Here is a 24631-nt window from a genome sequence, read left to right as displayed (position 1 = left end):
AAGTACACTTTATGTTTCACGGTTAAGTCGTAGTGAGAGCATGAGTTGACATACTTGTATAAGTTATTTTCATATGCTCCTCTTTCATATTCAGAATTGTAACAAAGCACATTTTTTTTATTTTCTGGGAGAAACTGAATCACAGGATAGAGAATAAACAGAACTAATTGTAATAATAACACTCATAATTAAACCTCATGCATTTAATATTAGTAGAAGAATATGTAGAGTTGTGCAGACGTTACAATTGCAAAAGTACACACAATTTGATTGAATTGCATTCGGGTGGGATCCATCTGAACTGGATTCAACCCACTCTCGAGAAAACCTCAAGTGTCATGGTAAAGTTAATGCTCACTTATCATCAACCGACACTTTTTAAGGAAAATTATAAGAAACCAAAACACCATTCTGTTCAAATAACTTTACTTACTACACACAAAATTTTGTTACCCTATTCTTAGTGGGATTTTATTTTTGGGGGGCATGGTTTTGTTAGTGTTAATGAATTGTGATTTATGAAGCATACCAAACACTTGAGTTGAGCTGAAAAACTGTAGAACCAGGGATTTATGGGAGCAAAATAACTGATGATGGACAAGATCTGAGAAGATAAACACTTGAGTAACTGTTGCCGTTATCTGTTGTCTTAAGTGTGATTGCGAATAACGTTTGTGGTGTTAAGAGGCGTTTAAGGGGCGGTTCTCAGAGACTGGAAGATAAAGGGGCAAAGTAGGGGCTAAGTGGGTCTTCCTCTCTTGCCCCCAAGGAACAGGATAGTGGCTGGGTGCCACAGAAGCTGTAAAGTTTGCCTCTTTTTTATAATTTTCGCATGTAATTGATCTTTGTAACTCGTTGTGTTTTTAATTCATTGTGCATTTTTGTATAGTGAGGCGAGGGAAAAGAGGGGAGGGGAATGTCCATGAAGAGCAAGGGAGGAGCTGTAGAACTGAGTGCAAGGAACGTTCTGCACAGGAAATGGGCTCTTCTGCTCTGTGTGGCAAGCTTCTGTGCTGGAATGTTCTTCACAAATAGGTACTTTCCCTTCTGGCTCTGCATATTTGAGTATCAAAATTTTCTCTTTCTTTAGTTATCTTCGGCCAGTGATCAGTTCCTGCAAACTGTGGTTATGCTCTAAGAAAGGACATTCTATTACCTTTGTCTTCTGCATTGGGACATTTATTCTTGTTCTTTTTTATTGTTTGTTTTACACTTCTACTTCGATTGTAAATATTTGTTTACAATTCTCCACATGATATTCTGTTCGTTTCATTAAATGTACCAACGTTATTCAAACTCATTTTATTTTATTTTACTCTCTTCCACTTCTTGCATCTCTTTCTTTTCCTCTGAATAAAAAAAGTGATTGGTGGGTATCCATATTTTATTTCCCTCCCTCTATCTACGTAGTTGCTGAAAATTGTCAAGTTTTAATTCAATTTAGACATTGCCTTGAGTTTAATTAAATGAAGGCTTCTTTACACATGGTGTGGCCTGTCATATTTTTTTGACATTTCTTCGTCGCCTTCGGTGGTTTTGATCATGTTTGAACAAATATCAACTTGTGAAGCTGAGTTCATTTAAGTGTTCACAACTTTTTTGCTTTTATTATCAGATGCTGAAGGCATAGGTAGTTACTAAACTAGATCTCAAGGGAGCTAATGATTATGATATATGTGTAATGCTAACAACAGTTTTGCTTCAGGATATGGTCTATGCCTGAATATGTAGAATTTCCAGGGACTACTAGTGAGATTGAAAGAATAAAATTAAACTCTGATGGTTGTAATCTAAATACAGTAAGTGTGTCTGTTTCTCTTTTGTACATATTATATTTTTGTATGTTATGCATGCATTTACCCCCATCCCATAATATTTATAACTACTACTGGAATTTGTAACAACAGTAGAAGTTCCTCTCCCTTGAAATGATCAGGAGCTAAGAAAACAATATTTGTAATATATTTACACTTGTTTACATTTGTGGTTAGTTCATTATTCATTTGCACTCGTTGTAGAATGGTGGAATATGTCATTAATGTATCTTTGTTTTTGGTAATTTATTTCATTGGGGATGAATATGCCTTCAGAATTAAGCCCAACATCTTTTAGCATCTCTTCATCTAATAAGAATGAACTCCTCTGCATTGTTTCTATAGAAGTTTTCTCTCATTTGGATTTGTTCATTAAGACAAAGGATTTCTTATATTCTGAGGAGCTTTGCAAGGATTGTATTTGGCCTAACTTCTCCTTCTAAGAGAAACCCAAAAATAGTTGAGCCAAACTTTACCTTAGAGTATTTTTGTTGTCCATGATATGCCATCTGATTTGGACATGAAGTGTGGACAACAAGCACATGCCACCAATTCATTTGTATTGACTTATTGTTAATTTGATATTAACAAGGGAGAAAGGGTTGAACTCTTGCTCGTTGAGAGGGTTCCAGACCAACCAAATGTTTCAAAAGATTAGGTTTTGACTAAGCTTTGAATGGCTCTTGATTACAGTACAGGGGTTGAATAGTAGAGTGGTTTAGTGTAGCAGTTGTAGTGTATGACATAGTGGTTATAGCACACTATAGTTGTGCTATCTGCTCAGTGAAAAAAAAAGCCTCAGAACAGATTCATTTAAGGCTTTTTAGGCGGGGATATGTTTGGGTTTGTTTCCTTTCCACAATGACATCTAAAGCTGTAATAATAGCAGTAAAAGTGAAGATTTGACTTTTGTTTCTATTTATTTGTATGTTTTGTTTAAGAGACCTATGGCATTATCTTAATTATGAATGTCATTGAGTATTTTTTTTTATCGTTTTTGAGAATTATGTACATAAACTATATAAATATTTCAAGATTGCACATATCCTGCCATCCACTATCTCACTGTAGTGTTTTTGGGGCTGGATGCTATGCACTACTATGAGGGATTTAAATCCATGGGTTTAGGTGCAAAATAAGAGTACTTTTTATATGACACATTTTTCTCTGTTTGCTTTTTGAAAAGTAATGCTAAAATCTCAGGCATATAACTTTCAGCTGCATCTTGTGCTATTTATGAAAAAAAGATCTGTAATGATGACATGTTCTGCTTGATGCTTTACCTTTATTTTAAGGTTGCAAGGCCAAACTCAAATTACAGTAAAGTGGAAGTTTCAAATACACAGAATGTTGTCAACAATGATGTCAACAATGATGTCAAGTAAGCCAAGCCACTGCTTCTTTGCATGGGATTTACTTATATTCGTATCAAATAACTATAATGCTAATCCATTTCTATACATGAATTGCAGGAGACCAAGTAAGACAAAAATCTACGTTGGAACTGAATCTTAAATTTGCTTTGCTACTTCCTGAATTTATGCTGAATGGTTGTGCTGTGTCAGGGAAATCAGAGACAGATGAATCAAGTACCAGGAAAAAATATTTCATGGTTATAGGGATCAATACAGCTTTCAGTAGCAGGAAACGAAGAGATTCTGTTCGTACAACTTGGATGCCACGAGGTGATTTAATGATATTTCATCACTTTCTAGTTTTTCCTCTCACAAAAGTTCTCCTTTAGCATGCTTAAGAAATTCCATGCCATCATGTATCTAATCCATGGTTTCTAATGGAAATTCATTAGCTAATGAAAGGCAAAAGTTGGAGGAAGAAAAGGGCATAATCATACGATTTGTTATAGGTCACAGGTGAGATTTCCTGATATTCACTTTCCGTTATTGTTGTGCTTTCCTACTTTTGATAATTCTGTTGCGCTTATTTTCTCATGATCTCAGAACTTTGTTTTGTGGCCTAACTATCAAATTGTATCCAACTGATAATTGTATTACCTTGTATTACCTCTTTCTGGTGCAAGTTGTGTTTATTTATATCGTCTTTTTTGTGTTGATTGGTGGTATACTTGTTCTTTTAGTAGATGAAACAATAAATAATTATATCAATGACACAATGTCATGAAACCTTGGGCTCACCCATATGATGAATTCCAATATGGTTGGTTGAGTTCATACTTTCTTGAGATGCTAAGAAACCATAACCTACAGATTTAATTAGCCTTTTTGGTCTATAGTTCTACATCTGGTGGCATTCTTGACAAAGCTATTGAAGCTGAGGAGAGGCTTCATGCTGACTTTTTGAGGCTGGTAATCTTTCTCTCCCTCCAATTTTCATTTAGATGCATAATCCATATCTTTTATATATATATATATATATATTTATTTATTTATTTATTTATTATTTTTTTTTGTTGATGAAAAAAATACATGTGTTAAGCAGAACCACGTCGAGGGATACCTAGAACTCTCAGCTAAGACAAAGACCTACTTTTCGACTGCTGTTGCCTTGTGGGATGCGGAATTTTATATTAAAGTTGATGATGATGTTCATGTCAATTTAGGTAACAGAAAAAATATTCAGCGTGTATCCTTACTAATTGATAATATGATATGTGGAGAGTTAGGAGAAAGTAACCGGTAAAAGTTGAGGTGATAAATGTAAGTCAGTTTTTACACATGATATGTGCAGAAAAATAACTTCATTTCTTTAGAAAGAAACACCATATCATTTCAATTAAGCCATGGCAATGCTTTCTCTATGTTTGGTATATTGAACTGTTATATATTGACAGCTGATACATTCTCTATAGAACATTCTTGTAATTGTTATGTTGCCCTCATAGCTGTATTTGGAGTGTTTGCTTAATTGGATACAAATTGGCAGAAAAGTGAAAGGCATAAAATTCACTTGACTAATGATTCTTTTAGATTTTTTTTACTACACTTCATAATATATACTTCATTATATACCATTATTTTCCTCATTGTGCTTATTGTGCCGTTTCCAATCTCAGCAACACTTGCATTGACTTTGAGCATGCACCGAATGAAACCTCGGGTGTATGTTGGGTGCATGAAATCCGGTCCTGTCCTTGCTCAGAAGTAAGAAAGCCTGTGTATTGTATTTTTGTGTTGTACTTTAAATACACTTCCTAGTTTAACCGTCTTACCACAGGGGAGTGAAATACCATGAACCAGAATACTGGAAGTTTGGAGAGGTGGGAAACAAGTACTTCCGTCATGCTACAGGACAATTATATGCCATTTCCCAAGATTTGGCTACTTATATATCAATAAATCAGTAAGTCTTGTTTTCCTTTCTCAAAACTGTTAACACAGGCAAGTGGGTGTTTGTATGTCGATGATATTGAGATTCTCATTATGCAGACTAACAACTTCATGGACTCTCATCTACTAGTAAAGAATTGAATATTATACAAACTAATGTGGCATTTAGTGCTACTTTGATGGACTGATAACAGTTTGATTTTACAATACCAGGGATGTGCTTCATAGATATGCCAACGAAGATGTCTCATTGGGATCTTGGTTTATTGGTTTAGACGTGGAGCATGTTGATGATAGGAGAATGTGTTGTGGCACACCCCCTGGTATGTTCTATTTTATTGTACCATAATCTATTCTAGAGAAAATTCATGTTACCCACTATCATTAATCAAACACTTCTTCAAAAGCATTATATAAATCTGAGCAACCAATGAAAAACTTATCATCCAATTGTTCTAGTAATGTTCGAGATGTCATGCTATGATTCTTTGTAAGGTAGTTTTCTTTCTGAATTCTGTGATTCGAAGTAAACATGACAAAATGATAAATTTACATGGTTCTTTCACTGGTGCAAGGAAGCCTTTTTATGCTGGTTAGAAAAAGTTTTCTATGTCGGTTTTATAACCAGCATATGGTATAAAAAGTTTCCTATACTGGTTCTGAAATCGACATCCGGTATAGAAGACAAGATCGTAGGTCTTTATATTTACCAACAGTGGTGCTACCCTCTTGCAGATTGCGAGTGGAAGGCGCAGGCTGGTAATATATGTGTTGCTTCGTTTGATTGGAAATGCAGTGGAATCTGCAGGTCTGTAGAGAGGATGAAAGAAGTTCACCTGCGTTGTGGAGAGGATGAAAACGCTTTGTGGAGTGCAACCTTGTAAACTAAAGAAGTAGTGAAATAAAAATTGAGAAAGCTTGAAGAACACACGAATGGCGCAGGCCATAGACGTAGTATAAGAGTAGTAGTAGGTGGATTAAAATGGTATTAAGATACAATTTTTGTGAACTGAGGACACAAGCAACCCTTTTGCAGCTGCAAAGGAGAAGAAAGAGAAGGAGGAAGAGTATAGTAGCAGCAGTAACAAAACCCATTCTTTTGTTGTTTAGTGGCTGGAGGACTTTACATTCTAGTTCTCTGTCATGTCTTACTCTTCATAATAATTATCATTATTTCTCTTCTGTTTTTCTTACACAAGTTTAATATAATTTTATTTGTTTCTCAAAAGTGTTACCTTTTCATTTTTGTTTACCTCACTAACAACATCTTATGAAGTCTTGAATGAGAGTCATTGAATAAATAATGTGATTTATTTGTCCAGTGAACAAATTGTTCATTCATAGAAGAAAAGTTGATGCAAAAATACAACTCTAAATTATGAGAAAAAAGAAAGAAAGAAAAGAAACTGACACCTAATTTTAGTTTTTATTATAAATCACAAAAAAAAACTTGTAATCTTCAAAAGTTGTTGTCAGGAAAAAAAAATTGCATTAATTGTAAAGAATAAATGTTAGATTAATTCGTAATCAATTTTTTTAATCAGATATGCATAAATATATTTCTATATATAAGCTGTATTCCAATGATTAATATACAACTTTTTCTTGAATCAACAATAAAAAGTATAAAAAAATCATGTACAATAATGAACGAAACTCAAGGAGATTTGATAAAAATAAAATATAATTCAATTTGATTTGATTATACACAAATCTTTAACTTACAAAGGAGGAACAGGTCTTGAATTGTTAAAAAGTAAACAAAATAAAAAGTAGTGACCCAAATACGCTGTAGCATATAGTTTTATTCTATTTTTTTTTTAAATATTACTCATTAATTTTAAAATGGTCTATTTCATTAAAAAGTAATGTTGTAAGATAATGAGGCCAAACAATATCAACCAAAAGGGAAAATAAATTGGTTAGAAAAAACTTTAAACAATGATTGCTTTTAAGAAAGTATTTTTTGAATTGCTTTACGGTTTGTTATAAACAATTTTGATAGTATTCTTAAAAGCCAAAAAGAGAAAAAAAAAACAATAAAAGAAGTGAAATAAATAAAGAATAGCAGAAATTTTTGTAGTGTTTTGATTCTCTTTTTATAATATAATCATCCATTGAATATTGTTTCACTATAATTGATAGGCAATAGAAAAAGTAATATATATGAAGTTATTTTAACACGTCTGAAGAAGTACAAATCTATTACACCAACACTAAACTTTTTGATGTAAAAATGAAAATTAAATTACATTTCCAAATGAATATAAGCAAGAAGAAAATTTTCCTATTGTAAATTTTCCAAAAAGTATGAATAATGATAACAATAATTAATAAAAAAAAATAAAAATATAACAAACAAACCTTTTCTTTGTTGTGCGGAATCAAAAGATTTGTTTGGAGAAGCAAATCAGAGTTGAGAACTTTTGTAGTTGGAAACATGTCGAAAATGAATGTTAGTGCTTTAAATGTAAACACGAGAAAGATGGGATGATATGAACCTTTACACAGAAGCAAAGAAAGAAAACGTAAAGAGAGATTTATCTTTGCCAATTCCCACTTCATTGATTTGCCTCTAATGAAGTCCCTACCACTCTCAAAAGAGAAAACAAAATGCAAAAGCTAAAACAATTTTCCTACCTACCATACCAATTCACTCTATCCCACATCACTGCTTTTCGGAGACACAAAAAAACATGCTAATTCAGCTATCATCTTCAACATCGAATCTGCACAATCTTCGCTAACATAACTTTCATTTACAATTCCTTTTTGCTATCTATGAATTCTAAGAACTTACCGAAGTTGATAAAGAGTTTGAGTAGTAGTGTGCATGAAGAAAAAGATGAATTACATGTGATATTGGCACGGCTCAATCAAATAACACAGAGCTTTTGGATAATAAAACACTGGCTTCTGATTGAACCGCACCAATATCTCAAGTTCTTAATTATACTTTTTGAAGTATGATCCTCCACCACTTTCCATTCCTGCACTTTCTTAAGAAACAAACAAGCATTGGTTAATAAATGTGATAACAAAAGCTAATTACCCCCTATGGTGGCTGCAGCATATCATAACCAGAAAGCATAATCGTTGGAAAGTTTGATGAAGAAAGCATGTTCCTTTGAAGTAAGTAAAGAGTGTGTCCTGTGAGATTCTTAAAATATAATAGAAGAGAGAGAGAGGGAGAGACAGAGAGATGCAGAGCCTTAAATATGGTGGCATTTACTTTGCCAACGACTCAGAGAAAAAAAGGAGGGGGCACATTAAATTGTGAGAGTGGAAACAAATGGAAAAGAAAGGCATATTTTGAAGTGTGACAAGAAGAGAAGGAGTGGAGGTTCCAGGGTTTTATATTTATGAGTCTCTGGGAGGGTAAGTTGGTATGCTGCCAACCACATTTGAAATTCAAATAGTATGAAATGGCTTTTGGAAAGTTTGTGAGTGGTTGGTGTCAAATTGTGAATGTAGTGATTTGATTGAGTCATGCTAACTCGTGTCATTGATTCTCTGTTCGACCAATTATATTTGGTAATTGGTTTCTCAACAACACATCTATGTGGTGCAAAAAGTTTCATCTTCACTTTCTTCCACATTCAAAGGCAGAGATATAGATGTAAGTGGACATAGTTGTTAAAAATTAAACCCTCTTTGGTATAAATCCATACAAGGATGTTCATAGATCACTAGGAAAGTATATTCATGATTCATAGAATCTACTTTTTTTTAATCTTGGTTGTTTAATTTATGATTAATCAATATTAATAAAGAAAGAGAGAAAAGGAAACAAATGAACAGGATCCACAAAATCCCATGGAAGAGGTGGATGTCACGTCTCCTAACATTCCAATGAATTTCAAAACTCTGACTTCTCCATAGTTATTTTTTTCATCAAATCCGATTAAGAATTGAATTTTAAGGTTAACTCAATTTTACAAAATTAACTTATTTTGTTAGGATAGACTTTAACCCATTATTATATTATCATGTTAAGGAGTGAACTTTAAGTATAACTCAATGTTATCAATTTGGATTCGTGTAAATTGATTTTATCTTCGGTCGATGGAAAATCTTCACATTATCTGTAGAAAATTTTGATGTAACGATCATGTACAATCTAATATTAGAGAAAGATGTATGATTTGAATAAATTGTTGTTAAAAAAAGATGTTTATGAAGTGTTAGTCTTTTTGATAGAGTTGTGGTGCCAGCTGGTGATACCTAAATTAGTTCCCCTTTTTGATGAGAGAAGCAGAATAATAGGTTAGCATATACAGTGTTAATTAGTTCTGATGCATAGGTTGGGAGGGACCCTGTGACATGTTATGTTGCTTCGAGCATTTCCGCCAGTAATGCCCATAACTAAGGGGAAGATTTGCTCGCACACGTTTTCGAACCAAAAGTTTTACTTTATCAACAATTTGGCACCACCCAGGAGAATAAAACAATTTCAAAATTAATAAAATAACTACAGAACAATCTTTTTTTAGTTTGCTTCACAATAATTGGATTACAATTTAGCTTTATCTAATCTGCTCACAGCGACAATGCATGCAAGACAGTAAAACAGTGTTTTTTAACATGAGACGAGGGTTAAGGCCATAGTGCAGTTAACGTTGTTGATTGTAACGTTTGAGACATATTTTGTTGAGGAAAGAATTTGGTATAAATGTGATTAAGAAAGAGTATAAATGGAGAAAAACACAAAGGTGTAAGTAACTAATGGAGGCAATAAAGAGTTGCATTGTACATGAAGAGAGTGTGATGGTATTAGAAGAAGAAAGGGTTTGTTCTAATTAAGTAGTAATAGAATGTTTTGTGCATGATGGAGGCATCTGAACACTATTTTTGGGGAGAGACCTCAAATGGTGAGCATTCCAAAATTTCCAATTGCAGCTTCGGAGGACCCTTTGAAATACCAAAACTAGACCAAAGAGTTGGCCAAATGTCAATTCCAAATAAATGCTCACACCGTGCCCTTGTTTCTCTACTTGTGCTCTTCAAGTACCTTCTCTGTTTTAACACACACAAATTAATACTGCTCCAGAAAATTTATAGGTACTATTCAACCAACTGCATCTCAAGATCTGCATCAGATTCTCTCATCTAAATTTATCATCATGCTCTTCTTTAATCCATCCCATTCACTAACCCTTCTTAAACTTTCAAATCTCAGCCAATAGTATGTCACTAAACAAAACTAAACCCATTCAAAGAAGTCACAGTTTAAGGGAACTACTTCAATTATTAACTTCTGGTTTTTTAAGCCAATCGTATTGGAATGTACAACCAAACACACATGCAACCAAAGACAAGTTAATTGAGAGACAGGAAATGAAATGCTGAGACACACTATCTTACTCCTCCCTCAACCCTTCACCATCAATCATTATATTTTCTACTGCATAATCAAGTTAATTTTAGTTTATACTTAGCATGTGATTTGGTAAACTGCCAGAAGCACAGATGCATATTATGTGTGTGTGTTGAATAATCATTTTCAAATTTGAAAAGCTTGTCAGATAAAACTCATGGATTGTTATTGTTTGATGTGTATACACTAATAGTATGTATTCAAGTGTGTTTCTACCGTCCATCCCATATAAATAAAAAGTAACCAAACAGCAGTAAAAAAAAAAAGGGAAAGTTGAAGGTTGTTTGATGAAGTGTTAAGCTTTATGTAATATATAAGTGGGGAAATAAGTAGAAAAGTGGGCAAACCTTATTCTTGACCGAAGTCCTACCAAAACCTCATTGTACTTAGTAGCAACGATATGTCCCTATCTTCATGTGAAATAATGTCTTTTCTTTCAGCTTCTTTTACACTAGAAAACAAACTGAGTTGAGTAATGTCAGTTCACACAATAACGTGTAAATCCTGCAAGTGATATCCCACCTCCTTCGGTCACACTGTATTCACAGCAATGGCTAATTAAACCACCCTATTAATTCCATCTTCTTCAATTCATGGAAGAATCTTCTTCAGACAGTGCAATAAAGTGCTCAACATGCTCACTGAAAAATATCTCTGTCTCTATATATAACTTCTTCCCTCCCTCTAAGTAAAACCATAATATATATATATAGTGATGATGATGATTTACAGAACTTGCAAATAAAAAATGAAAAAGAAAAAAAGTGGGGTTGATGTAGTTAATGGTATCCACCTGCTAAAGAGAGGTTTTGAATATCAATACTGCTCGTACTTCTGCCAGCACAGTAACATAATAATGCACCTCTTTAGGATATAGAGCCTGGACCTGTGTTCCTTGGCCCTTTTGAGGAATCTCTTCTTCATGCTGGAAGCCTTCTCACAGGGACGAGGTTGTTGTGTGGAAGTTGAAGGATTATTATCCATGGATTGTGTTGTGTGGAAGTTGAAGAGAGTGAAAAAGAGGAAGATAGAATATAGAGAGGGGAGAAGATGAAAAAAAAAATGTGAGAATGAGAAGTGTGAAGAGATTTTGGCATGGCTTATGGACACTACAGCACAGCAGTGTCCAATGGCATGCATATTGTGGTCCTGGTACGATCTGACTCACACAGTGGCCCTCCCAACTGAGTTCTGGGTACTGGATTCACTGGATTGGCCCTTGGGAAACCAAGGATCTAATGTATTACAACTTGGATTGGAATCGATCATGCATAAAAAGACAAAATCAATTCATCTCATTAACATCATTCATTATTTTCAATCTCCACATTTACTCACACCACACACCAGGTATACGAATGTAGAGAATAAATGAATGAACAATAATGATGTACTGATTCAATCCCTCAGCATCATCTTTTTTATTTTGTTCATGTGTTCAAAGAATGTATATTATGTCTACTCAATATACTGTAACATGGTTAAGTTAACTTACTAAACCAATGGGACAAAATGTGAAACAATTATATTGATTTGATTACTTGTTTAAAAGTATTTACCTCTCAAATGTAAAAATAGATTCAAGTGTTTGTTAAGTTATACAATGTAATTTTTTTTTTACTTTTTATCCAAATTTTATATATTAAATAATAAAAAATAAATTTAGATATTTAGTTTGTGTGGACTCTACAAATATATATTTTTTAATTAATATGATGAACATCAAGATTATATTTTGGCCCTCTTATTTTATGAATCAACTGACCTTAAAATATATATACAAAAAATTATTATTTTACTTAAAATTAATTAATTAATTAATTATATTAAATTATCTAATTTCATAATTAGATATTACTTTTTTTACTAGATATAAAAACACTGATTTGTGTACAATTTTGTACTAAGTTGATAATATATTAATCAAGGTAAACATTTATCCCCAATCATCAATGATGAAATAATTTAAAGTAAAAAGTATTTTACTCTGAGTCATGATTCAAATAATAATACAATATTTTTTCATTCTTTCCTCATTTAAATTAACTTTTGAAGTATAGTATGAAAGTTAAACCTAGATAGGTTAGCTTAGTTTATATTAATAACTTATTTCTCCTTCATTCAATTTTTCTAACAAACTTTTAAATTTCTCCCTTCATTCATTCTTTTATAATGATTAATCTTATATTAAATAATCATTAATTTTATAAGTAGATCATTAAATAATATGGTATTCATTTATTTAATCTTTTATAACATGTTGCAGAGGCATCAGTGGTCCCTCGACAGAAATCATGTGAACAGAGTAGTATAGTTTAGATGGTTACATTAGTTACACTATCAAATTTATAAAATCGTGTTATGAGTAATAATTATAATTTTTAATCTAATAATAAATATTTGATCAAACTTAATATTATTGCATTAATTTAATAAATACTAACGTACACATAAACGTTATAGCATATGTGTATGATTTTTTAAATATGAATGATACTATGTTAATAGGTCATAATAGTGTAATATTATTAAATTAATATATAAAATAAATTTATATTTATTAAAAATAAAGTGAAATTAATAGAGAAATTAATTGTTGATGAATAAAAAAAAGATAAACAGATTTATAGAAAATAGATAAAAATAACCATTAATTTTAAAATATTTAATAAATAATTATATTGTAAAAGGTAGAATTAGCATTATAAAATATGGACACAAAAGAGGAAATATATATATATATATATATATATATATATATATTATTTCTCAAATAAATATTATCACATATATCTTATTCCTTATTGATAATAGTTACACAGGTTCTTATTTAAAATATATAACTTGAGGGGTGAAATGGAGAAGCTATATGAAGTGTATGTAATGAAGTTGTGAAAGACAGAAAAATTTGTTTGTTGAAATGTTTATAGATTAAATTAATTATGATTTATTTTTTCTCCTAATCAATAATTGGATTACTGGTCAAACCATTAATCAAAAGTAACATCTATCTTATCTGTGACCTAAAAATGATGAGCTGTGGTGGCAGGTCTAATCCAATACACAAAAATCAGGTCAATTGGTTGGCTTCTTTCACAGTTTTAACCTGTAATTGACAGGTACAAATCCTTCTCCAGAACGCACTTTAAAAATAATTATAATAATAGAAAAACATTATATGAAGATCCAAAAAAAAAAAATGTTAATAAGTGTGTATGTATAGAAATCAATTCCAAATGAAGATTAAGAGTATATTTGGACAGGAAATGAATATAAGTGAAAAAAAATAAAAGAAACGATGAAACAAATGTTCTTTAGGAAATTTATATGAAAGTTAAAAAGGTGAGAAGTGAAAGAAAATAAATAAAAAATTATGAATTATTTAATTTTTGTGATAGCTGATTTTTGTTAATTAATCAATTTATAAGATTATAATTTTATTTCGTATTAAAAATAAAATTATAATTAATAGTGATAATTTCTTTATAGTTTATATATTAAAAATATAATATAATTATTATTTCTCTTACGATAAGTGATTGTATTGAAAAATAAATTGATACCTATAAAAATGTATAAAATATACTTTTAAGAAGTTAAATTGAAAAAAAATAAAAATAAAAAATATTACAAAAAAAATTGAAACCAAGTTAAGAAATATTTTACATAATATACTTAAATAATGTAAATGTGTGAAATGTGATTACATAACGAGATTTGACTGTTTAAATTAAAAATTTTCAATATTATTTTAAATTTGTGAAAGTATTAGAGAGATTCGAGAGTCATGAATTCGTAAACATCTGTGGATCTTGATAATCGAGATATTATTCATGATTCTAGTTCATGTTGTCATGTTACCAAACATTATTGGGATTAACCACACACAATTTTTTGAATGTTTTTGCATTAAAAATAATGTGACGAAATAAATAAATAGATAAGTCTACCTCATTATGTTATGATGTGTGTAATAAGAATGTTTCATTGAAAAGATATCGTGTCCTTAAATTCGATTATATGTTTTATGATATGAGGAGATCAATTAATCGCAATACTATTTTTTATGACCACAATATAAAAATATTTTCATGTAATAATAGTGCAAAAAATTTTGTCAGAGGACTCTAAATATACGTATACTTGTAATGTAGAAGCCCAATAACGAATCTTCAACAAATGTTTTGAAGTGTTAAAATTTTCTTTTACAGTGTATATAAATTTAAGGGTACCAAATACACATAATTTATCAAAATTAAAAAAACAACTTTTATTTATATAATAATTTTTGTTTGTATAAAAGAAAATTGGGGAGAAAATGCACAAAACCCCTTATTTCATAACAAAGCTCTACCACTACATAAACATTTCATTGATATTCAAACTTTAGTGACATTTCAACTCTACATCTCTAGTGTGACTATGAAACTCAAATGTCATGTCATGGTTGTATTGCAACTTTTATGGGATGTTTCTTGATTAGCCACAATAAGTCAAGAGTTGGTTTCCTTTTTATCTGATTTCGTGTGTTTCAAGGTTGAATAAAATACCTTAATGAGATATTTGTTTTACAAAGTTGCGAGAGACACATACTATTTCAAACCTTGAAATTGTAAGTGATGTTTAAAATACAAAACCTAAAAAGTACGAAAAAATCATTAACATTGGAGGGTGAACTATCCTTGTGCAAAATTCTCAAACATATTTCAATCGCAACATTTCTTGTACTAAGTGCTTATGAAAATGTGTCTAACTTTATTTTTGATTTTTCAAATGGTCATCCTTCACATCAATTATACGGGGTTTTCTTTTATGCCCTGCGATGAAAACCAGCAAATGGTGAAGACTATAAGAATCAATTTAAGGTGGTGAAGACATAGTTTTATCAACTACAACACCAAATGGCAACTCTTTGAGAGTGTATTCAAGTTTGTCATTTAGGTCCAACCTTCACTTTGATGATTCATATTTATTTGGACCTAACTTGTTATCCTTACCAAATGACATGTGGCATAATTAACACCCCATGATTCTTCCATCAAATCATAGTGTCAAATAACACTAACCTTCCATTTAAATGTACATGGTTCAGCCTCAGCAGATAAAAAATCCAAATAACATATTATTTGGTAGCATGTAAATAATTAATAAAGCTTTATAAAATATATTTATTTAAGTTATCTCATGTTGCATTCTCAACTTCAAACTATTTTGTGGATTCATTACATGTAAATCCACTAAGCTTAAGCAAATTATGGATTTTGTGCTATATGTCTATTAAACTATTTTGTCTATTTTTTTAAGTTATTTTTTGTGTGATGTTGATTAAACTAGATTGGCGTACAAATTCAACAATGTTAGTGCATGAGTTATCTAGCTTTGATCCATTCGATTACCATTCATGTCTTATTTCATCAACTTTTGATCCACTCCATACACATTAAGTAGGTGGTTGCACAAGCTACCAGCAGGAGAGACTAACATCGGGGATTGAAGTGGTGACACATAGGAGATTATTCAAAACAGTGTCGTTTCTTGAGTCTCGACCCTAGAAAAGATGGGTTAGGCAATAGGCCATTGTATCATAAAGGGCGTGGCACTTGAATTGGTGTTTTTCACCACGTGAGGTCAAAGCTCATCGTGCATGACTATCTCATCAACTCCAAAATCCTTTAATGACGACTTCAAGTCGTGAATCGAAGATTTCAGGTTCCAAAAGTTTGAAAGGGAGAGCGCCACCGTAGTAGCAAATTGCTAAATAAAGATAAATGTTTACTACTTCGATATGGTGCTAATGGAGCTTCTGACGAGGAGGGGCTGCATGATAAAGACAATGGTTTAGGTGGAGAAGGTGGTAAGTGAAGGACACTTGATGAGAGCGCTAGAACGTTGTGCAGAAGAAAACTCGAAAGATGAATAAGGTGTTGAAATGTTGTACAAAAGAAAATATGGAAGATGGACAATACCCTTATGTAGCGCTCGAGATCTAATACATAGGCTCCCATTGATTTGGTAGATGTTTAGTATTAGTATCCATGGGTATGTCAACAAATTTTGAATTCATCAATCTAGTTTCCTCTAAAGTATTGAATGCATATTTCCTTTGAGATATAATAATACTGTCGTTGGATTATACCACCTCAATATCGAAAAAATATATAAGTTTACCAAGATCTTCGGTCTGAAAATGGTTGCAAAGATTTTGTTTCATCTAGAAGATGTCATGGTTGTCACTTCTTGCAATAACGATGTCATCAACATATATATTATCAAGTAGATGCATCAAACACTAGAGTGATGATAAAAGACTAAATAATTTGCCTTGCACCGCCGAGTCATATCAATTTGTTGAATAACATTACTAAATTCTTCAAATCAAGATCAGAACTTGACTCTGATGACATATTAAATATTAATCTTTCTTGTATAGAAAATACACATAGAATAATATATTTATAATAAAAAGATTATGTGCTAAGTCTAAATTGCAAATAATAATAGATAAACATAAGATAAAAGATAATATATAAGATATCTAATATATCTAAGATAATATAATTTGATTGTGTATAATTATTAAATAAAAATTAAATGTAACTCACTTTTTTTTTAATTTTGAAAAAAAATCATATTCATAATAAATATTATAAAACAATACTTAAATATCATATAAAGGAGATAAATAATGTCACTATGATTGCAATAAAAAACATAAAGGAAAAAAATATTTTATAAAAAATAAAATAAAAATAACACTTATACCCACAATCAAACCTTCAAATAGAATTATTTATTATGGTATCAAAATAGAATAATAGAATAAACATTATACTTTAACGATTTTCCTGCAAAATGTTCCTTTGGTAGATATGATGATCACTTACCAGTGGATGTATGTTATAAAAAACACACTCTGATACTCTAAATTAATTTATTTATTAATAAATGAATAATAAATACACAGTCTATATATTAAACTTCATTTCATCTATTATAACATACGACCCTCATTAAATGTCTGACACAACCCTAATGTTAAATTAACGTGTAATTGTTTAATTACATTTACATCCTTATTATGTTAATTAAATTAGAAATAAGCACATATCAACATTATCAAAAAATATATATAATTACCTCCAGTATACACTTTAGATACAATATAAATGAATCATGAATCATCAATACATATAAATTGAAGTGAATAAATATTTTTTGTAAATACTCATAAGTTGGGTGGAGCTTTATTTGGGCATAATGTAGGGCTAGGTAACTAACTTCTTTATTTTTTATCAATTAATAGATAGTGCGTGTAAATTTTGTTTGAAGTGAAATATTTATTTAAAAGAAAACAGATATGATAGGATAAGAAAGGGAGATGACACTGATAAAAAACAAAAGAAAAAGAAATAAAGCTGGCAAGTGTTAATAATAGTTTTAGTTAAAAAAGTAGTAATTATAGGTTTCTTCTCCGTCTCAATTACGTTCATCTCTTCTCTTCTCTTCTCTTCTCTTAACCTAATTCCCCAATCAATCCTTTCATCCATTCTTTCCTGTGACTGTGTGTTGGGTATGTCAATCCTTTCTCCAACCTTTGTCTTCGTGTTATGTTCCCTTTCTTTTCGTTACTCAATTTTCTTTTCTAATGTTTCGCTGTTTCAGATCTTCACAGACCATGGCCAAAAGCTCCTTCAAACTTGAGCATCCCTTAGGTCCTCTTCCACTTCTTTAACTTTTCTTTCAATATTTTTACTCTGCTATTCTTAGCTGTGGGTCACGTGTTTCATCACCCTTAGTAGGGTTTACATTTAATTAGCACTTCACTTCTACCCTAGAGCTAAATTGTGTTCGTGTAATTTAAAATCGACGAGCTTTTTGTATTCTGTAGAAAAGAAGAGTTGTAGGGAAGATAATTTATCTAGATGAAAATTGAACTGATTTCCATTAAGTGTAGTATGACATCAATCGAGATGGATATTTGGTTTATTTGGAATAAAACTGAACTCTGGGTTTTTCTTTCTTTTATTCCTGGATTTAAAGACCCAATCTTTTGCCCGAGGGCAAGTTTTTTCCTCCCTTTTGGAGTTTGCATTTTCTAATAATATCTAAGATGTACTTTGTTGCATAGTTTTCCCTTTAAACTCCTGAATTCAACATTTTGTTTTTCCCTATGCCAGAAAGAAGGCAGGCCGAGTCTGCTCGCATTAGAGACAAGTATCCTGATAGAATACCGGTGGGTTTTTTTTTTTTTTTTTGTTTAGATTGTTTGGTTGTTTGTGTTTCTTGAGGCACTCTTGTTGAAATACAGTCATTGTGTGCAGGTGATTGTTGAGAGAGCGGAAAGAACTGACATTCCAGACATCGACAAGAAGAAGTTAGTGATCGTATAAAACACCACTTACTGTATTCATGTATATTTTTGCTTTCTCAAGGGTATTCTTTTTTCTTGAAGTTGGTTGATGCTTTCTGTAAAGATTTTGGGGCTTTCTTTTGTTTGTTGTGTCAGTAAAAATAACGTAACGGTAGTGTGGACAGTGAAAATGGACAAGTTGGAAGCAGATCAGCATCGTACAAGTGATGCTTTGTTTTTACGGTTAAAGTGAATATATTTATATTCAGTACTAGCTCAACTCCAAATATGTACAATACAACTGAACGGTGCATCTATATTTGTGACTTCAGCTTAAGGTCTACTTGGGTAAAGTTTTCCAGAAGCACTTTAGGATAAATTTCTTCAGCTAAAGGGAAAGGATTCATTCTGTTTGGTTATCATTTTTAGATTGAGCATGTGCTCTTCATGAAAAGAAAAAATTCTTGGTAAAGAGGATGCCATTTGAAGAGAGATCTCTCCCCTTTTTTCTGTTCTTTCCATGTATTTCAATTTTCACTAAAATATTTCTTTTCTTTCCTATTTCGAGTTTTAGTCCTAACTAGACACATGGAAGAGAGGATTTTCTGTAGGATTCAAAGGCTGTAAAGGAAGAGAACAGTGGAGGAAATGAGAATTCCTATCAAAGAAGGGAATTCCTCTAGTCAGGGATCATATTCGAATTTCCACGTTAGGATGGGTATCATGTAGAAATGAAGAAAGTGAAACTTCCAGCCTTTAATGGGGAAGACGTTGTGAGATTCGTCACCAGTGTGGAAACACTCTGAAGTGTAAAATACTTCAGAAGAAGTGAAATGGAGCTTTATTAGTTTGGAAAGGCTCCGTTTTTCAAGCTGATTTTGTGAGATTAAGTTAATCCCAAGTCCAAATTATTAGATGGTATCATAGTTTATCCTTGATCCCTTGTCTGGTCATCTGCGTTGCCATGCTACAAGGTAGTAGCCCTAGGCGTGAGGAAAGGTGTTTGAAAGTTGTCTTAATTGTGGTCACCCTTAGCTCACTTAGTTGTGGCTGCTTTGGAGGTGGTTGTAGCAAACTTCAAAGATATTATTTAACCCCACATCAACTAAAGATGATTTTTAAACAGAACTTATACAACTTGAATAGTCCTCACATTACCAACAAGTTTTTCAGGGTTGAGTTTATTGGTTTGCAGCTTACTCTTCCTAGCCCTGTCAACTACTTTCTGCGAAATATTTCCCTTTCTCTTTTTGTTGCATTTATAAAATATAATTGCTTAATTTAATGTAAATAATTAAATGCTAGTCACTTGTATGCAGAAGGTTATTCTATCTATGAACTAGTTTGCACCCACTTCATTACTTCGTTTAGGAAGATTTTTGCCATTGATATAGCGTTGGGTTGGACCACTATGCATAAATCTATTATTCTGTGCAGTAGTGGATTCTCACTTGGTTCTGTTTTGATGCTACAGGTACCTTGTCCCAGCGGATTTGACTGTTGGTCAATTTGTTTATGTTGTTCGTAAAAGGATCAAGGTCAGTGCGGAGAAGGCTATTTTTGTGTTTATCAATAACACATTACCTCCAACTGGTTAGTAGCCGCGACTCAAGCTGAATTATAAATTATTACGATGACAAATTCTAGTTGTACTTATAAACTGAATCTCTTGTTGCAGCCGCATTGATGTCTTCCATTTATGAGGAAAATAAGGACGATGATGGCTTTCTTTACATGACTTACAGTGGAGAGAACACTTTCGGTTCCCACTAAATTTAATAATTTATGATGAACTCTGTAAATAGATGCTGCAAGTTCTGTTGTCTATAGTCAATGCATATCCTGTTTATTGTTAATGGTATGGTTTACGTATATATTGAGCAGGATTTTCCTGCTCTTTGATTATGTGTATTGTTCTAAAAATATGAATTTCAATATATGAATTTATATTTTATGCTGACAGTTGAATTCTTTTTTTAGTGGCGGGCTCAAATTTGTAATTTTTATGAAGCTTTTAATCTGGTTTGGTTTTGGTAACGACTCAACGAGGACACTACGGTGCTTCATTGTTTTGGGGGAAAAGAGAGGAACGCCACTGATGCAGAAGAAAATAGCGACTTAGAGTAGTCCAGTGACTTCTGAGATTGGTTTTATATAACTTTTTAAAAATAATGTATTAAGCAGTTTTCAAAGAAATATTTACTTCTTTTCCAGTAAACTTTTAAAAGATTCCCAAATGTACTTTTTGAGAAGTGTTTTTATAAAGCTTCTGGAAAGCTTGCTTTGAAATGGAATTCATGTTGTTTCAGGAAAAATAAGTTGTGGTTTCGTTGTTTGAGTCATTATTGAAATTGCAACAGCTAACCAATAGCAATCAATCAATCAATCTGAAGTTTTGTCAATATATCAGACAAAGTTTCTGCACTTTATTTCTTATATATGCTGATAGTATGTTGTAGTATATCAGAAGATATTTCATAATCATATTAAATCATCTAATCAACTCATTCTCCTCTGGCATGATTTATTTGTGATTCAAGTGAGTGATAATGTCCAAGAACTAATCATTTTTGCACGGAATTGTGAGACCTCTTGTTGGATAAGTAATTACTCAAGTGAAGGTTTGTACAAGTTTGATACTGGAATGGGTTGTTTTTTCCAGTAGAGCATAGTGTTTGACTAATAACTGACAATTCCTTTTGTGAACAAGCTCTACCAAAAGGAAATTTCTGAAGGTTTCAAAATTTTGTATTTTCAGAACAAATATTTCAAAATTATTTTAAAATTATTATTTTCTGATGAAAATTAGGAATTTGTTAAAAGTATTTTTAACCATTCCTTTACTCCTATCTTCTGTAATTATGTACTTGGCTCATTTCAAAAGTTGATCACATGTTTTCTTTGTATTTTAAAATAAGTTCATTTACATAAGGAAATTGTCTGATTGATCAAATTTTACATTGTGAGTTGTAATAAAATTTCATGATGCAAAAACTGTTTGAAAACAATATGATATAACGAGACTTATTTAAAGGAAAATAAAACTTCTTAACAAAGTAGATACCTTTATTTTTAACCTATTACTAATGATGCATAATTAAGCAAAACAATGACATGCTATCCTAAAAGATGTCTTAACTCGTACGCAATCAATCATGCAGTGTTAATAATGCTAAATTTAAAGAGCATCTTCCTCCATAATTAAGTAATGTCATTCAATCAACCTTAACTGTCTGATACATCTTCAATTCATTAAAAGAGGTGAAAAAAAAAGGCTACAAAACTGCTGCCATAGTGGTGAAGTAGTAGTTCACACATTATACATTAATTGGATGTACTCTTTCTTTTGCAGAGGCTTTTGAACCATTTGACACAATTTGAAGCAGTTGCTTTGACTCTGCCGAAACCACCCTTAGAACCTGAATTCTTGTTCTTTCCTGTTTCCTTCTGAGATCTTGTGACATCATCTTCCATGGCACCAATACCACCAGCACCCCATTGATCAGCCCAACTTGGAGCTTCACTTGCCATCTTTCACTGTTGTTGCCTTCACCATAAAACAATCTTAAACCTTTCAGATACGAAGAGACAAAATCTCAACAATCATTGCTACAGAACACTCTAATAGTGAGGCTTTTCTGAATTTGCAGTAGCCAACTTGAATCTTATGCTGAACGAGGGAATAATAAATTTAAGTACTTTTCTTCAAAATATGATAGATCATGAATCGGGCACGTGATCATGAATTCATATAAATTGCAAGACACATCTAATAAAATCTTTCAAATCTAGAAATACTTGGCTAGTGCATGTGGTGAAAACTTGAGACAGAAAAGCTTAAAGACAGGAGCAATACCTCCAAATGGAATGACTGAGATTTTTGATGCAGAAGAATGGTTGATGAAAGACTTCAAATTTAAAAGGTACAGAAGGAGGACTGATGGAAATGATATATATATGTATATATATTGAAATGTTATGTTACATTGCTTTTCCTTTTCCTAATTTATCTTTATCTTTTTCATAACAGGACTTGACAACTCACCTATTTGTTTGAGTATTCCCATCTGGTTAAGCAAACTATGTGCGCCATCTTTCCTAGTTTTTTTTTTAATTTGAAATAAATACTAAACCTTATCTCATAATAATAGTATAGTGTGTGAGTTGGGTAAGGTCTTTGTTGAGGCTTGGTGTGGTTTGTGAGGCATTGTCATAGAAGGCCAATGGTATTTGTCAATTCTCATCCAACGTTGTTGGACACTTTAATCAATGCATGGATCAAGAATCTTGAGACTTCTGTTTTTATATATTTTTTATAAAAAGGTATATAATTATTACTGTTTTATCACCCATACTTTTGTGGGCAAAAAGATAAAGAACATATATTCATTAAAGTATGATTAGGGGGAACACTAGTCTATGTTTAGACTACTAGTATCAACCCCTTTTCTCTGTCTGGTTTATCTTTGCTTTTAAAATTCCGAACCTTCTTTCAAAAGTTTTCTGGAAAACTTGTCTGCATAAATGGTTGTGAAATGATGCAGTAGCAGCTGTGGTAGTTCCCTCTTAATGCTCTTATTGGTTTTTTCTGATGAAAAAAAAGGTTAGAAAAGGGTAATATTGGTGAGAAGTTTGGAAGTCTTAAAAAATGAAGGTTGGAGAGTTTTGATTAATTGGATCCAACCAACCATAGGTGTGGTCCAATGCTTGCTATAAACAAAGGTTTAAAAAGAAAAAGAAAGGTTTGTGAAAAGAGAGGGTGAGAGGGGAAAAAGAACAAAGATTACATAACATGGTAACGTCTTCTGTACGAATGAGCCTGTATTTATCCAACATTAAACTAAAGTGATGCTACCTCAACCCTCTTTCAAATTCAAACCACTCGATTAAAGTTAAATTAGTATGTTTTTGGTACTCATAATGAATTAACTACTTACCTTTGCACTTGAGAATCATAATAGTTTCTTCTTCAACACTAAATCTTCGCATGTTTTTTCATAAAGAAAAAAATTAAATTAGAATATGGGTCATTTTGATCGGAGCTCAGAAAATATTATCAACTTTATATCAGTTTAGTCTTTCATTTTAAAAATGCGTGAATTTAGTTCTTCTTACCAAATTTTGTTAAATTTATTTGACATTTTAAACGTATAATATGATCATATTTGAGTTAACATTAAAGCGAACATATGTCAAACGGTGTAAATAATACAAATACTATCATAAAATATGTTTAAAACGTCAGATAAACTTAACAAAATTTGGTTAAAAGGACTAAATTCACATATTTTTAAAAATGAATGACTAAATTGATAAAGATTTCGAAAAGAGACTAATTCCAGATTTCACTGGAACTTAAAATACCAAAACCATATCTAACCCTAAAATTTATTACAACCATCTCATATCTTCACAAATCAACCCATACAAACACACTTCGTTTCTATTATCCGTCTTCGTAAAGTTCTTTGAATAATTAAATTATTAGAAGCAAACACACGCTCAAAATATGGGTTTCAATGAATCAACACTTGTATTTGTGAAACATACGGAATTTATCTAATTGTTCTTTGAAAAAATTTTAGTAATACATAAATTTTTAAAGTTTTCTTCACTTTTTAAGTTAGTAATTTTGATCAAGTCATGTTCAGTTCCTCTGTCTTGTGTCATGTTGACACTTTTTCTTATTGATGATTAGCATAACTTGTCATGTAAGTTACAAACATAAAAAAGAAAAAAATAGGTAAATAAAGTAAGCACTTTTGTCTTTAAAAGATATAGGCAC

The 24631-nt window shown here is 31.6% G+C and overlaps 3 protein-coding genes across 7 annotated transcripts; 2 read left to right on the top strand and 1 right to left on the bottom strand.

The window, feature by feature from the left end:
- Positions 1 to 299: 299 nt before the first annotated feature.
- On the top strand, positions 300 to 6347 carry LOC114175597 (putative beta-1,3-galactosyltransferase 2). Of its 3 annotated transcripts, none has more exons than XM_085671518.1 (11): positions 300 to 801; positions 890 to 1035; positions 3110 to 3195; positions 3287 to 3499; positions 3622 to 3685; positions 4066 to 4138; positions 4272 to 4392; positions 4846 to 4933; positions 5007 to 5132; positions 5333 to 5442; positions 5928 to 6347. In XM_085671518.1, the coding sequence occupies exons 2-11, from the start codon at positions 917 to 919 to the stop codon at positions 5933 to 5935; spliced, it is 1008 nt and encodes a 335-aa protein (XP_085527644.1). In that variant the 5' UTR covers positions 300 to 801; positions 890 to 916; the 3' UTR covers positions 5936 to 6347. The 3 variants fall into 3 exon arrangements, with proteins under 3 accessions (XP_085527644.1, XP_085527643.1, XP_085527642.1); XM_085671517.1 differs by having other exon boundaries at positions 318 to 806; positions 5855 to 6347; XM_085671516.1 differs by having other exon boundaries at positions 320 to 801; positions 5855 to 6347.
- Positions 6348 to 17875: 11528 nt separating this feature from the next.
- LOC114179792 (autophagy-related protein 8C-like) lies at positions 17876 to 20808 on the top strand. 2 transcript variants are annotated; one of them, XM_028066249.2, is made up of 6 exons: positions 17876 to 18066; positions 18159 to 18208; positions 18674 to 18729; positions 18818 to 18870; positions 20321 to 20439; positions 20525 to 20808. In XM_028066249.2, the coding sequence occupies exons 2-6, from the start codon at positions 18172 to 18174 to the stop codon at positions 20617 to 20619; spliced, it is 360 nt and encodes a 119-aa protein (XP_027922050.1). In that variant the 5' UTR covers positions 17876 to 18066; positions 18159 to 18171; the 3' UTR covers positions 20620 to 20808. The 2 variants fall into 2 exon arrangements, with proteins under 2 accessions (XP_027922050.1, XP_027922049.1); XM_028066248.1 differs by lacking the exon at positions 17876 to 18066 and having other exon boundaries at positions 18142 to 18208.
- Positions 20809 to 22036: 1228 nt separating this feature from the next.
- Positions 22037 to 22842, bottom strand: LOC114179277 (ankyrin repeat protein). Of its 2 annotated transcripts, none has more exons than XR_003603451.2 (2): positions 22703 to 22842; positions 22037 to 22393 (listed from the first exon to the last, which is right to left on the bottom strand). XR_003603451.2 is itself a non-coding variant. In XM_028065548.2 (2 exons), the coding sequence occupies exon 2, from the start codon at positions 22375 to 22377 to the stop codon at positions 22171 to 22173; it is 207 nt and encodes a 68-aa protein (XP_027921349.1). In that variant the 5' UTR covers positions 22378 to 22516; positions 22703 to 22817; the 3' UTR covers positions 22037 to 22170. The 2 variants fall into 2 exon arrangements, 1 of the variants encoding a protein (XP_027921349.1); XM_028065548.2 differs by having other exon boundaries at positions 22037 to 22516; positions 22703 to 22817.
- Between the last annotated feature and the right edge of the window lie 1789 nt (positions 22843 to 24631).

Source organism: Vigna unguiculata, chromosome 3 (assembly GCF_037176805.1).
Source record: "Vigna unguiculata cultivar grain cowpea cultivar isolate G323 ecotype 2 chromosome 3, ASM3717680v1, whole genome shotgun sequence".
Classification (NCBI taxonomy): Eukaryota; Viridiplantae; Streptophyta; class Magnoliopsida; order Fabales; family Fabaceae; genus Vigna; species Vigna unguiculata.
Note: the sequence above shows the minus strand (reverse complement) of the source record. Positions and strands in the feature narration are given on the sequence as shown.

What these genes read in the sequence shown, in the direction of transcription:
- LOC114175597 (XM_085671517.1), top strand. Translation starts at nt 917, where the DNA reads ATGTCCATGAAGAGCAAGGGAGGAGCTGTAGAACTGAGTGCAAGGAAC. An exon ending in GATGTCAACAATGATGTCAA is followed by an intron (nt 3,196 to 3,286) that starts GTAAGCCAAGCC and finishes CATGAATTGCAG; the next exon opens with GAGACCAAGTAAGACAAAAA. An exon ending in ATGCTGACTTTTTGAGGCTG is followed by an intron (nt 4,139 to 4,271) that starts GTAATCTTTCTC and finishes TGTGTTAAGCAG; the next exon opens with AACCACGTCGAGGGATACCT.
- LOC114179792 (XM_028066248.1), top strand. Translation starts at nt 18,142, where the DNA reads ATGTTTCGCTGTTTCAGATCTTCACAGACCATGGCCAAAAGCTCCTTC. An exon ending in AGTATCCTGATAGAATACCG is followed by an intron (nt 18,730 to 18,817) that starts GTGGGTTTTTTT and finishes CATTGTGTGCAG; the next exon opens with GTGATTGTTGAGAGAGCGGA. An exon ending in CCAGACATCGACAAGAAGAA is followed by an intron (nt 18,871 to 20,320) that starts GTTAGTGATCGT and finishes TTGATGCTACAG; the next exon opens with GTACCTTGTCCCAGCGGATT.
- LOC114179277 (XM_028065548.2), bottom strand. Translation starts at nt 22,377, where the DNA reads ATGGCAAGTGAAGCTCCAAGTTGGGCTGATCAATGGGGTGCTGGTGGT.